The following is a 21,361-nucleotide window of genomic DNA, read 5'->3' as shown; positions in this document are numbered from 1 at the left end:
ATTACTTTGACAAATTTCTCATATGTTCGTTTTGCTAACATCAGAAGTTAAAAATTCATGTCATGGTGGATCAAGTTTTAATTCATGTTTTTCATTTGTTTACTACATGTTAATATAAAACAAAAATCCTTACAAACTAAACCCAAGCACCAAATCGGTGCTGAATTACTATGGGTTTTAAGGGCCACTCTGAGTTTGAGAGATTCCTTTTCTGAGAAATTCCTAGAACACTGCTATTTCTGTCTACAGGACCTCTTTCTGGCTTTGAACTCTGGTTCTCAGGCATTTTGCTGTAGGTATCTGCCAGGTTTTACCCTGCCCAGCCCTCCGTGTCTTCTGGCCCAGATCCCAATGAGCATATTCTACTGCCCCCAGGATCCTCTGCTTTCTCTTGCTCTGTTTGCATGTTGTTTTTACTCTTCATTTTGTTTTTATCCTTTTTGTTTCATTTCATTTCAGCTGGCATGCAAGAAACAAATCGAGCATCTTTTCTTTATGAGTTTAACTTATTCAATTTAATGTCATAATCAACATAATGTTCATTATACATAGTCAAGTATAATCGTATGATTATGTAACATATGTTCTATAATCTGATTTTGAAAAATGTTACAGATTTTAAAATATAATATGCAAACATTCAAAATGTTTGAAAGGACACTTATTGAACAAATATTTATTGAGCACTGCCGTGTGCCACTTGTTATTCTTTCAGGCACTGGGGTGATAATTGGAATATAAGAAGCAACTGCTATTCTAGTATGATGAGATTACAGATTATTTATTTTTATTTTTGCTAATTTGCATTTCTTACAGTGATCATATACCATTTGTGTGATCTTAAATTAATTTTTAAATATCCAAACTAAACTATAAATTCCCTAGTTGAGAAAAGGGAGTTCTTAAAATGTACACAGCTAAAGTCAGAGCTTACAGTCACAGGGACGAATAAGCTGTTAACAAGTATCAAAATGATGGTGCCCAGGTCATACAATAAAAAAGCCCATCACTTTCTCTAAGCCAGATGCTGCCCAAGCACTGTGCTCAGGTGTAAATTCCGCTTAGACCTCACACTATTGATCTCATGAGTTCCTGTATACTGCAGAGAAAGCAACAAAGTGCACATGAGGACTATTACATGGCTCTTTTGTCTTTCCCAAGGGTTACCCCATTATTTAGGACTTTGTCATTTCTCCTACAAGCTGCAGCATTTAAAGTAAGCCTTGCAAGTACAGGAAAATCATACCTCCAATGTCAAATTAGACACTTTGAAATTCTTTGCCATTGACAGGAACGAAATATTGCCCAGAATCGACACCACGGAAGCCAGATTTCCAGCTGTAGTTGATGGGTTTTGTTGAATGATGACTGAAAGATTTTGCACCAGGGATGACATGTCCATCTCTGTGGCACTGTTTGAAATCATGCTGAAATTCTAGAAATAAAAATGATTACTTTATGGAAAACAGAAATGCTGGGGCTCCATCAAATTTAAATCAGATGTCTTGACCACCTAGAACTAACATTTGTATGGTGTGGTATATCCTATGATAATTATACAACAATGATAAAAAACAATGGCCATTATTCACAACCATTGTTGTATGTTACAGACACTGCAATGCTGTACCTGGGATTCCCTGTTTGAATTCTTTAAAACACCTTTTGAGGGAGATACCATTATTGTTGTCATTTTATAGCTAAAGAAACTGAAATTTGAAAGATTCATTTAAAAATCTCCATATAAATCATTATTCTAATTATACAGAAACTGTTGTTCAGTGATATTTGACGACTTTCCAAAGAGTACTTAGCAAGAAAGTGGTATGTAAGGTCTAATAGTACTAACCTAGGCAATACTCCCCCAATGGGAAGATGGAGGGCCAAGGTGGAGGTTTGGTTACTGGGCTTGTGCCAGTCCTGACTTTGTCCCTGAATTTGGACTTTTATATCATCTCTCAGGCTCCTATCTGCTTTTGCTGTGCTGGGATAAGGTGGAAAGCAGCAAGGGAGGGGTGCTACCTTCCCACCACGCATGTCACCCCAAGATCCCAGACCCTACCTCTTGTCCTCATTCCTTTCAACTGAGAGTGCTGTTCTCTGGCTCAGGGCACCTGGAATGTACCTTCCTCACATTCTGGGTTGAACTAGTTCTGACTATTTCCCATGTTCAAAAGTAAGGCCAAAGGAGAGACCAGACCCTAGAGGTCACCTGCTCTAACTCCCCTTCCCAGTTTACAGATGAAGAAACTGAGTTCAGAAAAGGAGAAATGATTATTCCTCAACACTTTGATGAATACTGCTCTGGGGTTCTCTACTGCAAGAGCCAGGTCTGTGACCAGGATATAAATTCTGCCCAATAGAGAGACCTATTAGCAGAATGGTGTTTGTGAACTGGTCTTCAGGTCCTTCTTTTCCATGACTTTGAGTTCTTCTCTTTCCTGACTATTCATTTGCGTCTTTCTATTTATTTTGTCGTAGTATTTGAAACCTTCTAAAAGAGCAAAAGAGGAGAGATCACATCACTGGATTGGGAATCAAGTGACTGTTTCTAGATCAATGCTATTGCTTCTAGAAGGATCATTGGTTCCTTGGTCTTTCATTTCCTAATCTGAAGAAGAAGGTTGTACACCTGATGACCCTAAGGTCCACTGAAGATTTGTCATTCTATGTGGTTCAGTTCTGCCTGATCCACTCCCTGCCCCAATTTCTGATATGTGTACAGCCTCACTTGTATTAACCTATTGCCCTCTGGCTTACACTTCCACTTTAATCTTCAATTCCTAGTCCTCTGGACTTCTAAAGCCAGCTCAGTTGCTGTTCTACCATTAGGATAGACCTTAGCATTGATTCACCCTCCCAGACAAAACCATCAATTCTGATGATGTTAAGTTCCTAGACATGTTAGATACTTAGTAAATATTTGTTGAATAAACATTGTTGAAAGAAAGTGGCACAACTCTGATATTTTCTGACCTTTTCAGCTGTCACCAAGACTCTGCCATTTGTGTCCACACTCTCTGGCTTTGCCCTTACCTTCTCTGATGTTACCCTTACTTTCTGTAGGTTGGCCAATGATACAATTTGATACATTTTGCCCTGAAACTTAAACCCCAGGCCAAGTCCATAAAGGAAAAGGCTTCACCTTCTGTAGTTCTTCCAGCTGAGAGAGCACACAGGACTCCCTGATGACCTGCCACCCAGAGGACTGGCACTTGGCTGTGATGTTTCCAGTATAGCCACTGCTACAGGGCAGGGTGTACTCATCGTTCTTAGACCCAAATCCAAAGAAAATGCTGTTACACTGAACTGGAATATAATGGAAACAAGAAAAATTATACTGGAATATCCAGCTTTCTGTATGAACCATGTAGTCATGTTTAAAGGCTTTAGAAGTCATATTTTCACATCAAAACCCAGGCAAAATTCAGAAGTAGGAACTGTATCTTTGACACGCAGCTTCTTTCCTATAAGCACCTGTACTCTTTCCTAATGCCTCGGACTTGAGGATGACTCCTTCTTCTGTGTGTCTGATCTATGCCAGAAGTACTTCTTTTGATGAGCTACCAACTAGGAAGTGTTAGGTGAAAATAAGATGTGATCAATCCTAGGAAATATTTTCTTTCTTTAAGAAAATACCAGAAAACTTTCAGAACATTATGGTCCAAAGCAGTAATGATGTGGTTGAAAGATGAACAGTCGATGGTAGTAACTCCTACCTCATACCCCTTTAAAAGCATCTCACATTGCAACCAGTCTAGTTACTCTTGAAACTGGCCTTTTTATTTATTTATTTTATTTGTTCTTTTTAGATACACATGACTGCAGAGTGTATTTTGACATCTTGTACATATATGGAGTATAACATTCTAATTAGGATCCCATGCAACTGACTCTTAATAATATATTCTTACTATGACTAAAACTGGGAAAAGGAAATATCAGATGCAAAATCTACAGGGCTGGGATTTTTGTTTGTTTTCCTTATTGCTGTGTCCTAAGTGCCTAGATACTTAGTAAGTATTTGCCAAACAAATGTTATTGAAAGTGGCACAGATCTTGGCAGGAGAGGTTTAGGATTGAATACAAAGAAGGAGAAGGAATGAGAAGGAATATGCATTACTGCTAACTAAGGCCTCTTACTCTAAATAGAATACCAGTTCTTATTCCTTTCCCCATCTCCCGCTGCCCCACCCACTCTCCTCAGTCTCTGGATCTCAACCTCTGTGAGATCAATCAACTTTTTAAAATCCCACATTTGAGTGAGATCATGCAGTATTTGTCTTTCTGTGCCTGGCTTATTGCACTTAACATAATGTCCTGCAGGTTCATCCCAAGACAGGATTTCATCCTTTTCCATGACTGAATCATATTATATATTTCAAAATAACTGGAAGAAAGTATTTTGAGTGTTATCATTGCAAAATAAATAAATAAATAAATAAATATTTAAAGTGAAGGATATTCTAATTGCCTTGATTTGATCATAACATAATATAGTCAAATGTACTCCATAAATATGTATGATTATTATATGTCAACACAAAATAAAAAATTTAAAAAGAAGCAAAAGGAAAAAAAAATTTAAGAAAAAGTGTTGTGTGTGTGTGTGTGTGTGTGTGTGCCTGTTTTTGTTAAAGACAAGGGTGTATGCGTTCTTTTCTTAGGTCCTCAGACTATGATTTAGAAATTGTGCCAGCCCCAGGGCTCTTTCAGGATGTACCAGTAAACCATTGCTGAGTAATTTCCATCACAGCTTGCCCTGAAATCAGTCTTCCATGATGTTTATACTAGGAGATGCAGATCAGATCAGCAATGAGTAAGGTTTTGAAATAGTCAGCTGAAGTTGACCATAGTGGGGGAAACAGCTGCCTGTTTCCACTGAAAGTCTGTTTTAGAACAATTCCCTCTTGAAAATAATTCCAGTCTACTTTCTGAAGACACAAATGCACTAATGAAAGAAGTCCCTTAACCAAAGCAAAAGATGGGAATCCAGTATCACCTTTTCCAAACACTGTGAAGGAGCCGCCTTCCAGTGCAAACCGCTCATCCAGGGTGTCCTCCGCCTTCTCAGCCTCCTGTTCCACAGCTGAGAGCAGCTCAGAGGAGCTGCTCGAGCCAATCACTTCATACCCAACAACAACGCTTCCATCTCTGCAACGATGGTGGGAAAGAAAAAAGGAGATGCACTATTCATTCCTTCAGTCACTCAGGGTCTAATCTCTGTATGCATGGCATAGGGTCCACAGGAATAAACCAGACAGACTTGGTACTCACCTTCATGGAACTTACTTTCTAGTGGAGAAGGAGGGTAAATGAGAAATGAGTTACTACCAAATATACACATGCACATGCACACACATGTACACCTATGTATATTTCCAAATTTTATTCAGTATTATGAGAGACAGGCACAGTGATTAGAACAGTAGGTGAAGGTGAGGCCCCACATTAAACAAAGCTGGTCAGGGGGCTTCTCTATGTGAAGGAGCTTTCAAACCCAAAAAAGAGAAGAGAAGGTCCAGCAATGAAAAGAATATTGGATAGTATGCCGGCACACATAAGGATCTGGGGCAGGAAAATGAATTTGACAAATGTAAAGACTAGTCTGAATAAAATTCAATGAGCAAAGAAGAAAGACATAGAAGGTAATATTGGAGAAATCACCAGAAGCCAGATCACAAAGGTCCTTAGAGTTTGAATTTGATTTTTTCTTTAAAAATTTTAGAGTTTACTAAGAGGCAATAATAGTATGATCATGTTTATTTTTGGTTTGTCATTTTGACTGCTATGTAGGAAATAAACTGAGAGGAGGCAAGCAAGGAAGTAGGTGGTAGGCTTGAACTTGTGGGGTAGCAGTGCATAGGAGGGAAGAGTCAGATTCAGATTAGACTGGGAGACAGCATAGAACTTGCCGGTGAATCAGATTTGGGGTACGAGAAAAAGAAACCAGTCAAGAATGATTTCAAGGAATGAAAGAACAAACTTTAGTATACTTATATAATGGAGTAGTACTGGGCAATATAAAGGATGGAACCACAGATACTCAGAAAACAAGGATGAATCTAAAACTTATGCTGAGTAAAAGAAGCCAGTTACACAAAAATCTACCAGCAGGGTGATTCCATTTATATGAAGTTCTAGAGAAGGCAAAACCATCCTATGTAGTAGAAATCAGATGAGTGGTGGAAATTATGGGAGGTAAGTGTGGACACTGACTAGAAAGAAACACGAGGGAACTTTCTGAGTGATGGAAATATTCTGTCTCCAAGGAAGGGCTTAAACAAATGTTTGTCAAAACCGATTAAAGTGTACTTAAGATTTGAACTCTCTTCCTCAGAAGCCTGCTAGAGATGGACACACAAAATAATTCCTTGGCCCCACATTCTTCTAAACATGTTCATTCAGTGCTTACAATTGTTCACTGCTTGGTAATATTATAAGTCACGCAACACTGTCCCCTTTAAAAAATAAACATCTGGGGAGATCCAAGATGGCGGACTAGAGGAAGGCTGCGTTCCTTGTCACTCCATAACTCTGGTTTCAAGCAGAGGATGTCTGTTTCTTGGTGAGGCAGTTTTTGCTGCTTATCGAAGGATGTCTGTTTCTTGGTGAGGCAGTTTTTGCTGCTTATCGATCCCCTGCTGTTTACCCCACTTGTCTACTGTGATCACCTGCAGTCTGCCAGCATATCAACACCTTTTTTGAGTGCAGACTGGTCACTGTCAGGTGTCTATCATTCACCATTTGCTTGCCTCTTACCTGTCCATCGCCTGCCTTTCACCTACCCATCACTCAACTCATGAGGTTCACCTCCCGATTGTCCGACAACAGTCAGCAAACTGATCACCAACCACCAGGGAGCACCAGCTGCCTGCTGTTGCCTGGAAGTTCACTGTCACAGTACCTGCAGGTTTGGTTACACATGGCTGCCGCCATTTTGAGACAACAGCCAGGCCCCGTAGGACCCCTGACCAGACTGACTGAGCCCCATCTCCAGGAGCCTTCAGCCCGACCGATCACTCCCTGCCTCCGGGGCCCTCACATCAACTGACTGCTCCCTGCCACCAGGACCCCCAGACCAACTGACTGTGCCTTATCACCGGGACCCCAGACCGACTGATTGCACCCGACCTCCAGGATCCCGCAACCACACCAAACCCCTGCCTGACCAACCACACCCCGCCTCCAGGACCTCCAGCCAACCACATCCACAACCCAAGCTGTAGCTCCCCATTTGCCAACGCATTTGGAAGCCAGAGTGGCCATCTTGGATAATCCTGGAAGCCATAACTCCAATCTTTAGGTGGGGCAAATCCCATCTTGAGACGCCTGCTGGAGATCTGAAGCTCATTGTCAGGTACCTCTCATGCATCAGGCTACTGAAGACTGGGAGGTTTGAATACTATATGACTGTTATAGTGTAGATTTTCCTTTTTCTCCTTATTGAACAATTTTAAGTTTTTATTTCTTTACTTTTCTTGCTGTCTTTTCCTTTTGTATACCTGTTCCCTCAGAGTCTCTTTCTCCTGTTTTGCATGCTAACACCCAATATCTTCTGATTATACTCTCACCCTTTCTATTATCTAGAACTTCTGTATATTCTTTTCTTATCCCATTAATAGCTACATACTACAACCCTCTGCATCCTCTTTGTCCTCCATTAGAAACTGCAGATCTTATTGCAAATCTGTTTGTTATACTGAAGATAATATTTGAACTCATTCTGTTTATTATGACAATAATGTTATCATACTCATAGGGGCTATTTGGTCTAGGATTGCACAGTGTCTGAAGTGGGCACTGCTAATATTGATGTCCCCTTAAAGAAAAGGTTTTGGAAACCTATAGGGCCACTATAAACCTATAGGGGGGAATCTGCAACACCCCAGATCTGCCCTGCTAGAGGGGAAGATACAAGAGCAACATGAAAAGACAAGGGAAGAAAATGATCCAAACAAATATAGATTCTATATTATTAATATAGAATCCAATGACAGTATTGTAGAAGAAATGTCAGAAAAGGACTTCAGAATATACATCATTAAGATGATTCATGAAGCAAAGGATGAGATAAGAGATCAAATGAAGGCAATGAATGATAATACCAATAAGCATTTGAAAGAGCAACTGCATGAACCTAAAGATCATTTCAACAAAGAGAGATTCAAAAAAAAAAAGAAATCCTTGAAATGAAGGAAACAATAAACCAAATAAAAAACTCAATGGAAAGCATCACCAAAAGACTAGACCACTTGGAAGAAAGAACCTCAGACAATGAAGACAAAATATTTAATCTTGAAAATAAAGTTGCCCAAACAGAGAAGATGGTAAGAAATCATGAACAGAATCTCCAAGAACTATGGGACATCATAAAAAGACCAAATTTAAGAATTATTGGGATTGAGGAAGACACAGATACAAACCAAAGGAGTGAACAACCTATTCAATGAAATAATATCAGAAAATTTCCCAAACCTGAAGAATGAAATGGAAAATCAAATACAAGAGGCTTACAGAACACCAAAAGCACAAAATCACAACAGATCCATACCAAGGCACATTATAATGAAAATGCCTAACGTTCAAAATAAAAATAGGATTTTGAAGGCCACGAGAGAAAAGCATCAGATTACATATAGGGGGAAACCAATACGGATAGCAGCTGACTTCACAACCCAGACTCTAATAGCTAGAAGGGCCTGGAACAACATATTTCAAGCTCTGAAAGAACATGGTTGCCAACCAAGGATCCTATACCCAGCAAAACTAACCTTCAGATTTGAAGATGAAATAAAATCCTTCCATGATAAACAAAAGTTAAAAGAATTTACAAATAGAAAGTCTGCACTACAGAATGTTCTCAACAAAATATTCCATGAGGAGGAAATGAAAAACAACAATGGGGGTCAGCAAAGGGAGGAACTACCTTAGAGAAAAACTCACTCAAAGGAGAAACCAAGCCAAGTTAAAAGCCAAAAATAAGCCCAAATGAATGGGAATACAAATCATATCTCAATAATAACCCTGAACGTTAATGGCTAAACTCATCAATCAAAAGACACAGACTGGCAGAATGGATTAAAAAGAAAGACCCAATAATATGCTGCCTGCAAGAGACTCATCTCATAGAAAAAGACATCCACAGACTAAAGGTAAAAGGATGGGAAAAAAACCTACCACGCACACGGACTCAGTAAAAAAGCGGAGGTTTCCATCCTTATATCAAATAAAGTAGACGTCAAGCCAAAGTTAGTCAGAAGGAATAAAGAAGGACATTTCATACTGCTTAAGGGAACCATAAATCAGGAAGACATAACGATAGTAAATATTTATGCCCCAAACAATGGTGCATCCCTGTACATCAAACAAATCCTTCTCAATTTCAGGAATCAAATAGACCACAACACAATAATTCTGGGTGACTTTAACACACCACTGTCACCACTGGATAGATCTTCCAAACAAAAACCAAACAAAGAAACCATAGAACTCAATAACACAATCAATAACCTAGACTTAATGGACATATATAGAATATTCCATCCATCAATGAGCAAATTCACTTTCTTCTCAGCAGCACATGGAACCTTCTCAAAAATAGACCATGTGTTATGTCACAAAGCAGCACTTAGGAAATGCAAAAAAATAGAGATACTGCCTTGTGTTCTATCAGATCAAAATGGAATGAGAGTAGAAACAACAACAAAATAAAAAACAGAAATTACTCCAACACCTTGAGACTAAATAATATGCTATTGAATGAAACGTGGATAACAGAAAACATCAGGGAGGAGATTAAAAAATTCTTAGAGGTCAATGAGAATGATAGTACAACATATCAAAATCTCTGGGACACTATTAAAGCAGTACTAAGAGAAAAATTCATTGCATGGAGTGCATTCAAGAAAAGAATGAAAAGTCAACAACTAAATGATCTAACATTACAGCTCAAAGCCCCAGAAAAAGAAGAACAGCAAAAGTAGTAGAAGACAAGAAATAATTAAAATCAGAGCTGAAATCAATGAAATTGAAACAAAAGAAACAATTCAAAAAATTGACAAAACAAAAAGTTGGTTCTTTGAAAAAGTAAACAAAATAGACAAACCCTTAGCCACACTAACAAAGAAGGAGAGAGAAAACTCAAATTACTAAAATTCATGATTAAAAAGGAAATATCACAACAGACACCACTGAGATACAGAACATAATGAGAAGCTACTTTGAAAATCTGTATTCCAACAAAATAGAAACTACCGAAGTCATTGACAAATTTCTAGAGACATATGCTCCTCCCAAGCTGAACCCGGAGGACATACACAATTTAAACAGTTCAATATCAAGCAATGAAATAGAAGAAACCATTAGAAACCTACCATCCAAGAAAATCCCAGGACCAGATGGATTCTCAGTCAAGTTCTACAAGTCCTTCAAAGAAGAACTCATTTCAATACTTCTCAAAGTATTCCAGGAAATAGAAAAGGGGTACCCTACCAAACTCATTCTATGAAGCTAATATCACCCTCATACCCAAACCAGAAAAAGACACATCAAGGAAAGAAAATTTTAGACCAATATCCTTGGTGAATATAGATGCAAAGATCCTTAACAAAATACTGGCAAACCATATCCAAAAGCATATTAAGAAAATTGTGCACCACAATCAAGTGGGGTTCATCCCTGGAATGTAAGGATGGTTTAACATCCGTAAATCAATAAACGTAATCCATCATGTCAATAGACTGAAGGATAAGAATTATATGGCTATTTCAATTGACACAGAAAAAGTGTTTGACAAAATACAACACCCCTTCATGCTCAAAACACTAGAAAAAATACGGATAGTAGGAACATACCTGAACATTGTAAAGGCTATTTATGCTAAGCCCATGGCCAACATCATTCTTAATGGAGAAAAACTGAAACCATTCCCTTTAAAAATGGGAACAAGACAGGGATGTCCTGTTTCATCACTTCTATTCAACATTGTCCTCAAAACTCTAGTCAGAGCAATTAGGCAGACCAAAGAAATTAAAGGGATACGAATAGGAAAAGAGGAACTTAAGCTGTCACTATTTGCTGATGGCATGATTCTATATTTAGAGGATCCAAAAAACTCCTCCAGAAAACTTCTAGACCTCATCAATGAATTCAGCAAATAGCAGGCTATAAAATCAGCACACATAAATCTAAAGCATTTTTATACGCAAGCGATAAAACAGCTGAAAGGGAAATGAGGAAAACAACTCCATTTGCAATAGCCTCAAAAAAAATAAAATACTTGGGAATCAATCTAACACAAGAGGTAAAAGATCTCTACAATGAAAACTACAAAACATTGAAGAAAGAAATTGAGGAAGACCTTAGAAGATGGAAAGATCTCCCATGTTCTTGGATAGGCAAAATTAATATTGTCAAAATGGCCATACTACCAAACGTGCTATACAGATTCAATGCAGTTCCAATTAAAATCCCAATGATGTACCTTATAGAAATAGAGCAAGCAATCATGAAATTCATCTGGAAAAATAAGAAACCCAGAATAGCTAAAGCAATCCTTAGCAGAAAGAGTGAAATAGGGGGTATCGCAATACCAGAACTTCAACTATGCTCCAAAGTAATAATAACAAAAACGGCATGGTATTGGTACCAAAATAGGTAGATCAATGATACAGAATAGAGGACATGGACACAAACCCAAATAAATACAATTTTCTCTTAATAGACAAAGCTGCCAAAAATATGCATTGGAGAAAACATAGCCTCTTCAACAAATGGTGCTGGGAAAACTGGAAATCCACATGCAACAGAATGAAACTAAAACCCTGTCTCTCACACTGAACAAAAATCAACTCACAATGGATCAAGTACCTTGAAATCAGACCATAGACCCTGCATCTTATAGAAGAAAAGTAGGTCCAAATCTTCAACATGTCAGCTCAGGATCAGATAACTCCCATAGCACAAGAAATAAAAGCAAGAATCAATAACTAGGATAGATTCAAACTAAATAGCTTTCTTTCAGCAAAGAAAACTATCAGCAATGTGAAGAGAAAACCTACAGAGTGGGAGAAAATCTTTGCCACTCATACTTCAGATAAAGCACTAATTTCCAGAATCTATAAAGAACTCAAAAAACTCTACATGAAGAATACAAATAATCCAATCAACAAATGGGCTAAGGATATGAACAGACACTTCACAGGAGAAGATCTACAAGCAATCAACAGATATATGAATAAATGTTCAAAATCTCTAGTAATAAGAGAAATGCAAATCAATACTACCCTAAGATTCCATCTCACCCCAATTAGAATGGCGATTATCAAGAATACAAGCAACAAGCGGTGTTGGTGAGGATGTGGGGAAAAAGGTACACTCATACATTGCTGGTGGAGTTGCAAATTAGTGCAGCCACTCTGGAAAGCAGTGTAGAGATTCCTCAGAAAGCTTGGAATGGAAACACCATTTGACCCAGCTATCCCACTCCTTGGTCTATACCCAAAGGACTTAAAATCAGCATATTACAGAGATACAGCCACATCAATGTTCATAGCTTCTCAATTCACAATATCCAGATTGTGGAACCAACCTAGATGTCCTTCAATTGATGAGTGGATAAAGAACTGTGATAAATATATATATATTACTCAGCTATAAAGAATAATAAAATTATGGCATTTGCAGACAAATGGATGAAATTGGAGAATATCATGCTAAATGAGATAAGTCAATCTCAAAAAAACCAGAGGACGAATGATCTCGCTGATAAGCGGATGATGACACATAATGGGGGGTGGGAGGAGGACAAGAATGGAGGAAGGAGGGACTGTATAGAAAGATAAGAGGGGTGGGGGGGAGGAAAAAATAACAGAATGAATCAAACACCATTACCCTATGTACATGTATGATTACACAAATGGTATGCCTTTACTTCATGTACAAACAGAAGCAACATGTATCCCATCTGTTTATAATAAAAATAATAAATAAATAAATAAACATCTGCAAAGATAACTCCAAAAAAAAGTGTACTTAAGATTTAAACACACTGCTGTATGCAAATTATATCTCAGAAAAATATCAAAACAAAAGATGGTTCCAAGATGTTAATTTGTACAACTGGAAAAATAGCATCATTGTAACTGAGATGTGGAAGACAGTGGAGAAGTGGGCTATGACCAGGAGGGGAGAGTTGGAGGGACCTATGAGGGTGTGCTGTGTTTGACATGCCCACTGAAACACCAAGAGCAGATGTCAAGTTGGCAGTTGGATACTTGCATCTGGACTTTAGGGCAGAGACCAAGCTCAAAAACAAAGAAACCATCAGCATATAGATGTGCTTGAAGGTATAAAATCGCAACTGAGCTCACATGTATTAATTAAGTGACCCTGCAATTAGGGTCCACTGTGTTACCCCCATTTTAAATGATAAATGAGGCCCAAAGAGAACTTGGGTCAAGTAGTCTTTATTTATTAATTAACAGGTTAGAAACCCTAAAGCTCCAAAGCTCAAATTCTTTGCTAGGTCACACTTTTGCTCACTTCCCAATAAATCCAAATACTCTTTTGTTTAGCAGTGGTCACAGTGCCTTTGGATTTTATTGCCCTTCTAGGTTGTTTACAAAGTATTTTCCTGCCTATTATTTCATTTGATTTAATGAACTAAAACAGATTCCATGGGTAACTAACTCTCTTGTTTGACAGATAAGCAAATTGAGAGAAGGAGAGAAAGAATGATTTTAAATCATGTACATTAAGAGTTCATCAACTGATTTGGTCAATGCAACTTGTTTCCAGGAACAACCTCGAACAACTTCTATTGTGAAGTTCCTGCTAACAGGACATTCTCCAGTGCAGCACCAATGGCAGCCAATGGCAGCCAGCTAATGACCTCCAGGCGCCAGCAGGCTGCTCAGTAAGATGACGGGAGGTTCACAAAACATCACCCTGCTGTCCATCAAAAGTCAAGAAGTGGACCTGGGTAGGACTGTCTGGAAACTTTTCTGGGATCCCCAGTAAAACTGGAGTGCAGGAGAGGAACATTGTCCCTACTCCTCTCTGAGAGGATCCACTCTCACCTTTGAGAGAGTTCGTTGTAATGTTATGCCTCCTTTCACTGTGATTATGTCTACAAATTACTGGGGATAGCTTATAAGACACACGTAATGGAATGTAAATTAGACATGTAGGTAGAAAACCTACCTACTTAAAGAAGTCCCTTAACCAAAGCAAAAGATGGGAATCCTGTATCACCTTTTCCAAACACTGTGAAGGAGCCGCCTTCCAGTGGAAACAGCTGGCCCAGGGTGGTCATTGTCATTGAGTTTCAATTTTGGCTAAGAGTTTGCTGACAGGAAAGTCAAAAAGGAAAATAGGATCAATGATATAGACTCAACATTTGAAAAAAGGAAGCAGTGCTTTTCCTAGTACTGAATTTAAAAGAAAATTATTTACATGGGACTTTATAAGAAGACATGGGATGACTTAAAGGGGAATACCCAGAACAATAAATTTATAGCAAATGTTGTTGAAAATACTCAATGGTTATTTTTAAGTTAATTGTTAAAAAAAAATAATAAAGAGTCAAGTTCTCTGAACTCTAAGCTATTTCCTCTATCAAGAACACTATTAATAGTTGGCAATCAATGTACACATGGTTAACTAAGCAAATAACTTTTGAATTAAAGTATAAACCAAAGGATAATTTACTAAATATCTCTTTATTTGCTGTAGACAATGACTACTGGATTCTGAATCATGATATATACATGATATCTACACAAAAAGATAATATTTCACCCAAGGCCCCCGTGTGTCTCTGAATCATACAGCATCATGTCCCTTGTGACTGTGGGAGGAAACAATTCATCCCTCCAAAACCCACACACCTCATCTCCACCCCCACCACTTCTCACACACACACCATGATCTCCTGCTTCCTTCCAGGGTTCGGTTTTTGTAGCTCTACTCCCAATCCACAGCTTTGAGAATGTTCTTCAGTGTTTAAGTTCCCAAATTCACTTACAGGAGAATCTAAGCTTTCCTCTTCAGACTTTTCAAAGCATTACAGTAAGAACCCCACTAGGAAGATGAGTTCTGCCCTGTTTTCTGTCAAGGTCACCTGGGAATAGCACATGTCATTCCACAGGACTGGTACACAGCTCTAGGGATGCCCTTCTAAGGACATTGTGCTACTTACCGAAATTGGGTAACCTCCACTGACTCAAAACCTTGAATTCCTTTGTATACTTCTGTAAGCTTAGAAAGAAAACAAAAGGCAGTGTGTTAATCTTTGTCCTCGATCTTCAGAAAGACATCAGAGCAAAAAATGGCTGCAGACAATAAATAAATCAAAAATAGCAATGAGCAAAGGAAAAAGAAACTGTGGGAAATGGTTGTGGGTCATAAAAAACACAGTTAAAAATCACAGTTGGGAATGTACATACACATACATGCATCTGCAAACATAGAAACTTATAAAATTTATTTTTGAGGTTGCTACTACACAGTGAATAACCAACTGCTTAGAATAGGGTATGAATCCAGTGCCAAATAAATTTACACCAAATCAATTTTCTGCATATCAAAATCAAGTCATTTAATTTTCATAGGTCTTTAAACTGACTCCATCTGTTCATGTCTTCAGTTAGAACCACACCTGAGCCATCACTCTGGCAGAGGGGGACTGATGAATCTAGTTTTCACGTGACTTCATCATACAGTCCAGAGTTTGGCTCAGTAACTCACTTTGGCCTCCAACAAGACAGTCTTCTTAAGGAACAAATCTAAAATGCTGACAATTGAGCTTAGGTTGTAAAAATGTTCTTTTGACACATAAAAATCAGAAAACTACCAAGAATCCTTAGTATAATGTTCAAATAAGTTAGCAAAACTGAATACCTGAGAAAGTCAACTGACAAACTTTCCTAGAAAGAAAAAATAGTTCAATGAATGACAATTGTAAACACAGCAAATAACTTCTCTGTAATAGCTCAGTGAAAATTAAAAGAATGTGTATTTAAATATATATGCTGAATTGAAGACATCTGAACTTGCATTTAGTGAAAAATTCCATAGATAATAGATAAAATGTGCTTACTTGATCTTTAATGGCAGTTGTACATTTGGAGTACATAACAGAAGATGAATTTAAAAGGTCTTTTGTAAATTTTTCATTGATTTTGAAAGTGCCCCAAATCTCTATGAGAAATAGAAAGAAATTTTTAGATGATGAGTTTCTAAATAATTTTATTAGCAGCCTAAAATTATAGAAGTATAACTCAAGAGTCCATCTATTTAACAGTGGTATTTCAATTATTTCAAAATAAATATTCACTTAAATAATATAGGAAACATATATAAAACTAGAGTTTTCAAACTGTATTTGCAACAGTAATGAGAAACTGCTGGCCATCAAGACAACCTTCAAAGTTGATAAATGTATGGCCACTCACAGGTGGATAGAAAAGGTAGTTACTGAATTCTGAAATAATGCCTATCTAGGCATTGAGCTTAAGCATTGTCCCCATCAAATTTTTTTTAAAGTACTAAAGGCTAACCCTGACATGCTCCTTGCTTACTTGCCCCTTGCTAGTACTTCTCTGCACTGGGATAGGTCGCTGAATATACAAATTCTGTTTTTCCTTCAATCAGGACCTAATCCAATGTCAGTTCTTCTACAGATCCTTCCCTGGGCCCCAGAGGAAGTGTCTTCTCCACTTCTGAATTCCTATTGTTTTTTTCCATACCTCTCTTACAGCCTTTTGTACCAAAACATCTGCATATGTGTCTCATCTTTACACATTTCCACAATACTATGGAAAGTCCCTTATGAGTGTAATCCTTCTTTCATCCATTTTTGTATTTCTTGAAGATGGATCAGATATGGACCATCGTATAAAAGGTGGGCTTCCATTTATATTCACTGAAGAAATTCTACTGTTTCCTTTCTTGTATTATAGCCTGGCCTCTCCAACTAGCCTGCTAACTCACAGATAGCAAGAAAATCACTTGTGTGTGTGTCCTCCTAGAACTGGGTGTAAAGATGGTACTTTTCTATAACCTGCCTTGGTCTTGGGAAGGAAAACCATGAATGCCCAGTTATTTTAGAATCGTCTCTGTCTTTCCTGAGCTCCACCAAAATCCAGAACTTCAAGATAACTAGAGTAGTCTTTGGGGAAGCTTCTTAAATTCCATCAAGCCCTGGAGTCCATGTTATTTGGTTCATTTCATCATTCATTGAACATCATCCTAAAGCAACAGTGTCTCCCTCAGCTTCCACTGGTTTCCAAAGCTAAATTTTTAACATCTGCTTCTTGCCTTTTTTTTTTTTTTCCCCTAATGTTCTCAGCACACATAGTTGCTGACAATTCAGAGTTCGTTCAATAGAACCACTACATGCATATAACTAGAATTAATATTGGTAAAGGAGTGAAAAGAAAGTAGGAAGAAATATGTTGGCTACTCAAAAAGTTGCCCTACTTGGGATTTTAGTGACTCTCTTTAAATCTCAGTAGAATCATACAGTTGCAGAGTTGAGCTTAATGTACCTAGACATTGAAATGATACCCAAATGCCTACTTGCATTTCAGTGTCTCCTGCACTTATGGAGCACTGACTGTAGACAAGCATAACAAGGCACATGGCTGTCATCTTCCAATCTCCTGTAAAGCATTAACTCTCCTCAGTGAGACAAAGGGGCAGAGTATCCTCCCTTTGATTGCGAGACACCCAGAAGTTCAATGAACCCCAATGTGCTTACTTGCTCTCTCACAGAAATTGACACTCTGGCTGAGGTTGTTGAGGTGACATTCACAGGTTGGGAGAGATCCAGTTGTGTGAAGATAGCAGTTCTGGGGATCAAGGCATGAAGGAGGAAACCAGGTGTGGCTGTCTTCACAGGCACACTGCAGAACCCCATTCAGGCTTCTGCAGTCTGCACAAAAAATAGAACTTGGTCTCATAAAGTCTGATCTATAAAAGTTCTGATCCTTGACACTGACTTGGAATCTGAAGCACATATATCTCACCAAGAGCTAGAAAGATGAAATCAAGATGGTGATATGTTTAAGTTAAGGAAATGTCCACCTCAATAGTCTGAGGTTAGTAATGGAAACCTAGCAAACATAAAACTAGCATGGCTGGACTCAGCATAAATATCCATTGCAATGCAAGAGAGAAGCAGAAAAGTATATTTGTAACATGGGAGTTATTTGAAAGATTCTAAAGGGCACTTAACCACTATCTTATTGGAGTTCCCCTTCTTCCACAAGCTCCACTCCAACATAGGCCCTAAAAGTAAGATGGCAAAAACCAAAACTATTTGCGGGGAGCCATGCTGAAAAGTTCCATTAGCCAATCCTGTATGTTCATTCTTTTGTATTGGGCCAAATCTTTTTTTTTTTTTTTTTTTTTTTTGGTGAGGGGTGGGGTACTGGGGATTGAACTCAGAGGCACTTGACCACAGAGCCACATCCCCAGCCCTATTTTGTATTTTATTTAGAAACAGAGTCTCACTGAGTTGCTCAGCACCTCACTTTTGGCTGAGGCTGGCTTTGAACTCTCAGTTCTCCTGCCTCATCACCTGAGCTGCTGGGATGGCAGGCAAGCGCCACCACGACCAGCCACCCCAAATCATTGTTTTTAATAGGTTAAAAAAGGGACAGGGACAAAGTCACCAGTTACCTTTGTGAAAATATGCATAGTGGCATGCAGTGAATGGTTCACTGGAGATATTCAGTGAGTGGTTTTTAAACTTTATTATGCACAAAAAAATCCCCTGGAGGGTCTCACTCCAGAGTGTCTGAGTCAGTACACCAGAAATGGAGTCAAGAATTTCATTTCTATTAGGTTTCCTGATGTTGATGATGCTCCTGCTTGTCTGAACACCACATTTTAAGAATCATTGCTTTAGACAAGTCATTTAATTTCTCTGAACCCCACTTTTGTGGTTACTAGTGCTGTTTGCCAAACCTTTCTTGCTGCCTTCCAGGCACAGGGCAATATTGCACATCTTGACCTCGGGAGGTTGAGTGGAGATATGGAACCAGTTCTGGTCAATATATTGGGATCAGAATTAGTGTGTGTCACTTCTAAAGCAAAGTCTTCTATGTGAAACTTTCTAGTATTTCCTTTCTTTTTGTCTCAGAATGGGTACGTTTCCCATAAAAGTCTGATTCATTCAGTCTGGGTACCTGACCAATGACCACAGACATGGCCCCTCTGCCAACTTGCAAGGACACATAGAATGAAGAAAAAAATCAAACCTTTGTTCTTTAATGCCTTGGAGATTGTAGGGATGATTTTTTCCACAGCATAACCCAACCTACCCTGGCTGATGCGCTCACCTTCTCCACTTACATCCCAGGCACCAGAGCTGACTTACACGTTGTGGTCTTCACTCTGATGATCTCCATTGACCCTGGTAAGCAAGTCGATGGTGACTTCAGTTGCTTCAGAAGACTCTCCAAGTCTCTTTTTTCTTTGGAATCTCTGTAGGTCACCTGAAGCAGCAGCTCATACTCCTGATCTGGAACTAAAAAGGGAAAGATTGTCAGAAGCCTCCTTTTTTTGCTAGGGGAGGATTGCTGAGGAAGTAGCTCAGGCAGTTGGCAGATTCTGTTTAGAGGTCACAAACTGAGCCAAGATGCTTGTTACTGAGTTCTGCTCTTCCAGACACTGACTGAACATGAACATCCAGAGTAAATACAAGCAGTCTGTTCCCACACACATGCCTAATACATGCCTGTCCTCTCACTTCTGTCAGACCAATGGCTCTAGTGCCCTCTGTCCCACCCAGACAGAAGGAAGAAGAATGAGAAAATCCTACTCATTTTCCCTCCTCCTTCCTCAGCCCTGGTCTCCTTGAAGTGGCTCTAATTGAAAACTCTCAACCTCACACTTTCCAAGGAACACTTTCTTTTCCTGTAAAAAATGTTCCGCAAATTAGCTGAATTTGAATATTTATATGAAATTCAAAAGCAAAACTAAACTAAACCTTGACTAGAGTCTTTGTCTATCCTTAACTCCAGCTAATTATCTCTGGGATTAGAAATTTTCCTTCTACAAGGACAGATCTGCTGCACCTTTTGTTTTTGGTGTCCTCACTCTGCCTTCACATGTCAGGCATATTCTTACCCTTGGATCTTTGTACATGCTGTTTCTGGAGTCAGACTGACTAGGTTTGAATCCTTCCTATAGTCCCTATCTCTGTACCTTAGCTTCTCTATCTGTAAAATAAAGATGACCACTGTACCTAACTCAAAGGGCTAATGGGAGCCCTTTAAAGTTTTTGCCTGACTAAGAGAGAAGATGAATCCCAGGAGTCTTCTCCCACCCCAAATTCATTTTGGTACATTCATATGAAACTTGTTCTGAAATTACTGAGATTCATCTATAGATGACCCAGAAATCATCTCAGCTCTATTTTTAATACTATCCATCTCTTTACAGGGCTGAATCTCTTCCCAAGAGGTGGGAACAGGGAAAAGGATAATGCCGGTCATACTATCAGGAGTTAAAGGCATTGGTTCTGCAACCAGATTTACTGGGTTCAAATCCTACTTACAGTCCCCAATTTCTGTGCCTTTGTTTCACTAACTGTAATGTCATGGGTTGGATGTGAGATGCCCCCCCTAAAAAGTTTGTATGGCAATGCTGGAATGTTTAGAATGTTTAAAGGTGTAATGATTAGGAGAGCTGTTCCTAATCTGGATTAATCCACCTAATGGATTAATAATTTGAATGAATTACTGAGTGGTACTTATAGACAAGTGGGGTGTGGCTAGAAGAAGTAGGTCACTGGCATGGTCTTGAGGATTATATTTTGTTCATGGCTCCTTTTATGCTCTTGCTTACTCTCTCTCTCTCTCTCTCTCTCTCTCTCTCTCTCTCTTTGCTTCCCAACTACCATAAAGTAAGAAACTTTCCTCCATTATGCTCTTCCACCATGATTTCTGCCTCACCTTGGATCCAGAGTAATGGAGTCAGCTGATAATGGACTGAATCTCTGAAACCATAAACCAACATAAAGTTTTTTTCCTGTAAGTTGCTCTTTTTGGTGTCTTGGTCACAATGACGATAAACTGACTAACCCAGAAAAATATAGATAATCATCATAATTATCTGAGAGGGCTGGTGTGAGGATTAAGGTACTTAAGATAGTACCTGGCAAATAACAACAACTCAGCATTTTTCCCTGTCATTTTTACTATCAGGGATAATGTATTAATAGCATTCCAAGTTGAAATTTGTATTTCATTCTCCTAAAGAAACAGTCTATTGTGGTGGTACGTACTATGGTACTATTAGCACATTAATGAATAGCAAATGCATTGCATGGTTGGAAGATTTTTATGGA

General features: G+C 38.6%; 1 protein-coding gene across 1 annotated transcript in view; it reads right to left on the bottom strand.

Moving 5' to 3' along the window:
* Nucleotides 1–21,361, bottom strand: part of Adgrf1 (adhesion G protein-coupled receptor F1) — a 45,294-nt gene that overhangs the window by 10,438 nt on the left and 13,495 nt on the right. Inside the window, exons 4-10 of the mRNA XM_047558988.1 lie at nt 19,388–19,537; nt 17,765–17,938; nt 16,103–16,203; nt 15,203–15,261; nt 5,003–5,154; nt 3,146–3,309; nt 1,247–1,435 (exon numbers count right to left, since the gene is read on the bottom strand). Of these exons, the coding sequence (XP_047414944.1) occupies nt 1,247–1,435; nt 3,146–3,309; nt 5,003–5,154; nt 15,203–15,261; nt 16,103–16,203; nt 17,765–17,938; nt 19,388–19,537 (989 nt within the window). The remainder of the gene's footprint in view (nt 1–1,246; nt 1,436–3,145; nt 3,310–5,002; nt 5,155–15,202; nt 15,262–16,102; nt 16,204–17,764; nt 17,939–19,387; nt 19,538–21,361) is intronic.

This window comes from Sciurus carolinensis, chromosome 7 (genome assembly GCF_902686445.1).
Source record: "Sciurus carolinensis chromosome 7, mSciCar1.2, whole genome shotgun sequence".
NCBI lineage: Eukaryota > Metazoa > Chordata > Mammalia > Rodentia > Sciuridae > Sciurus > Sciurus carolinensis.
This window is presented reverse-complemented; position numbering and strand designations above follow the sequence as displayed.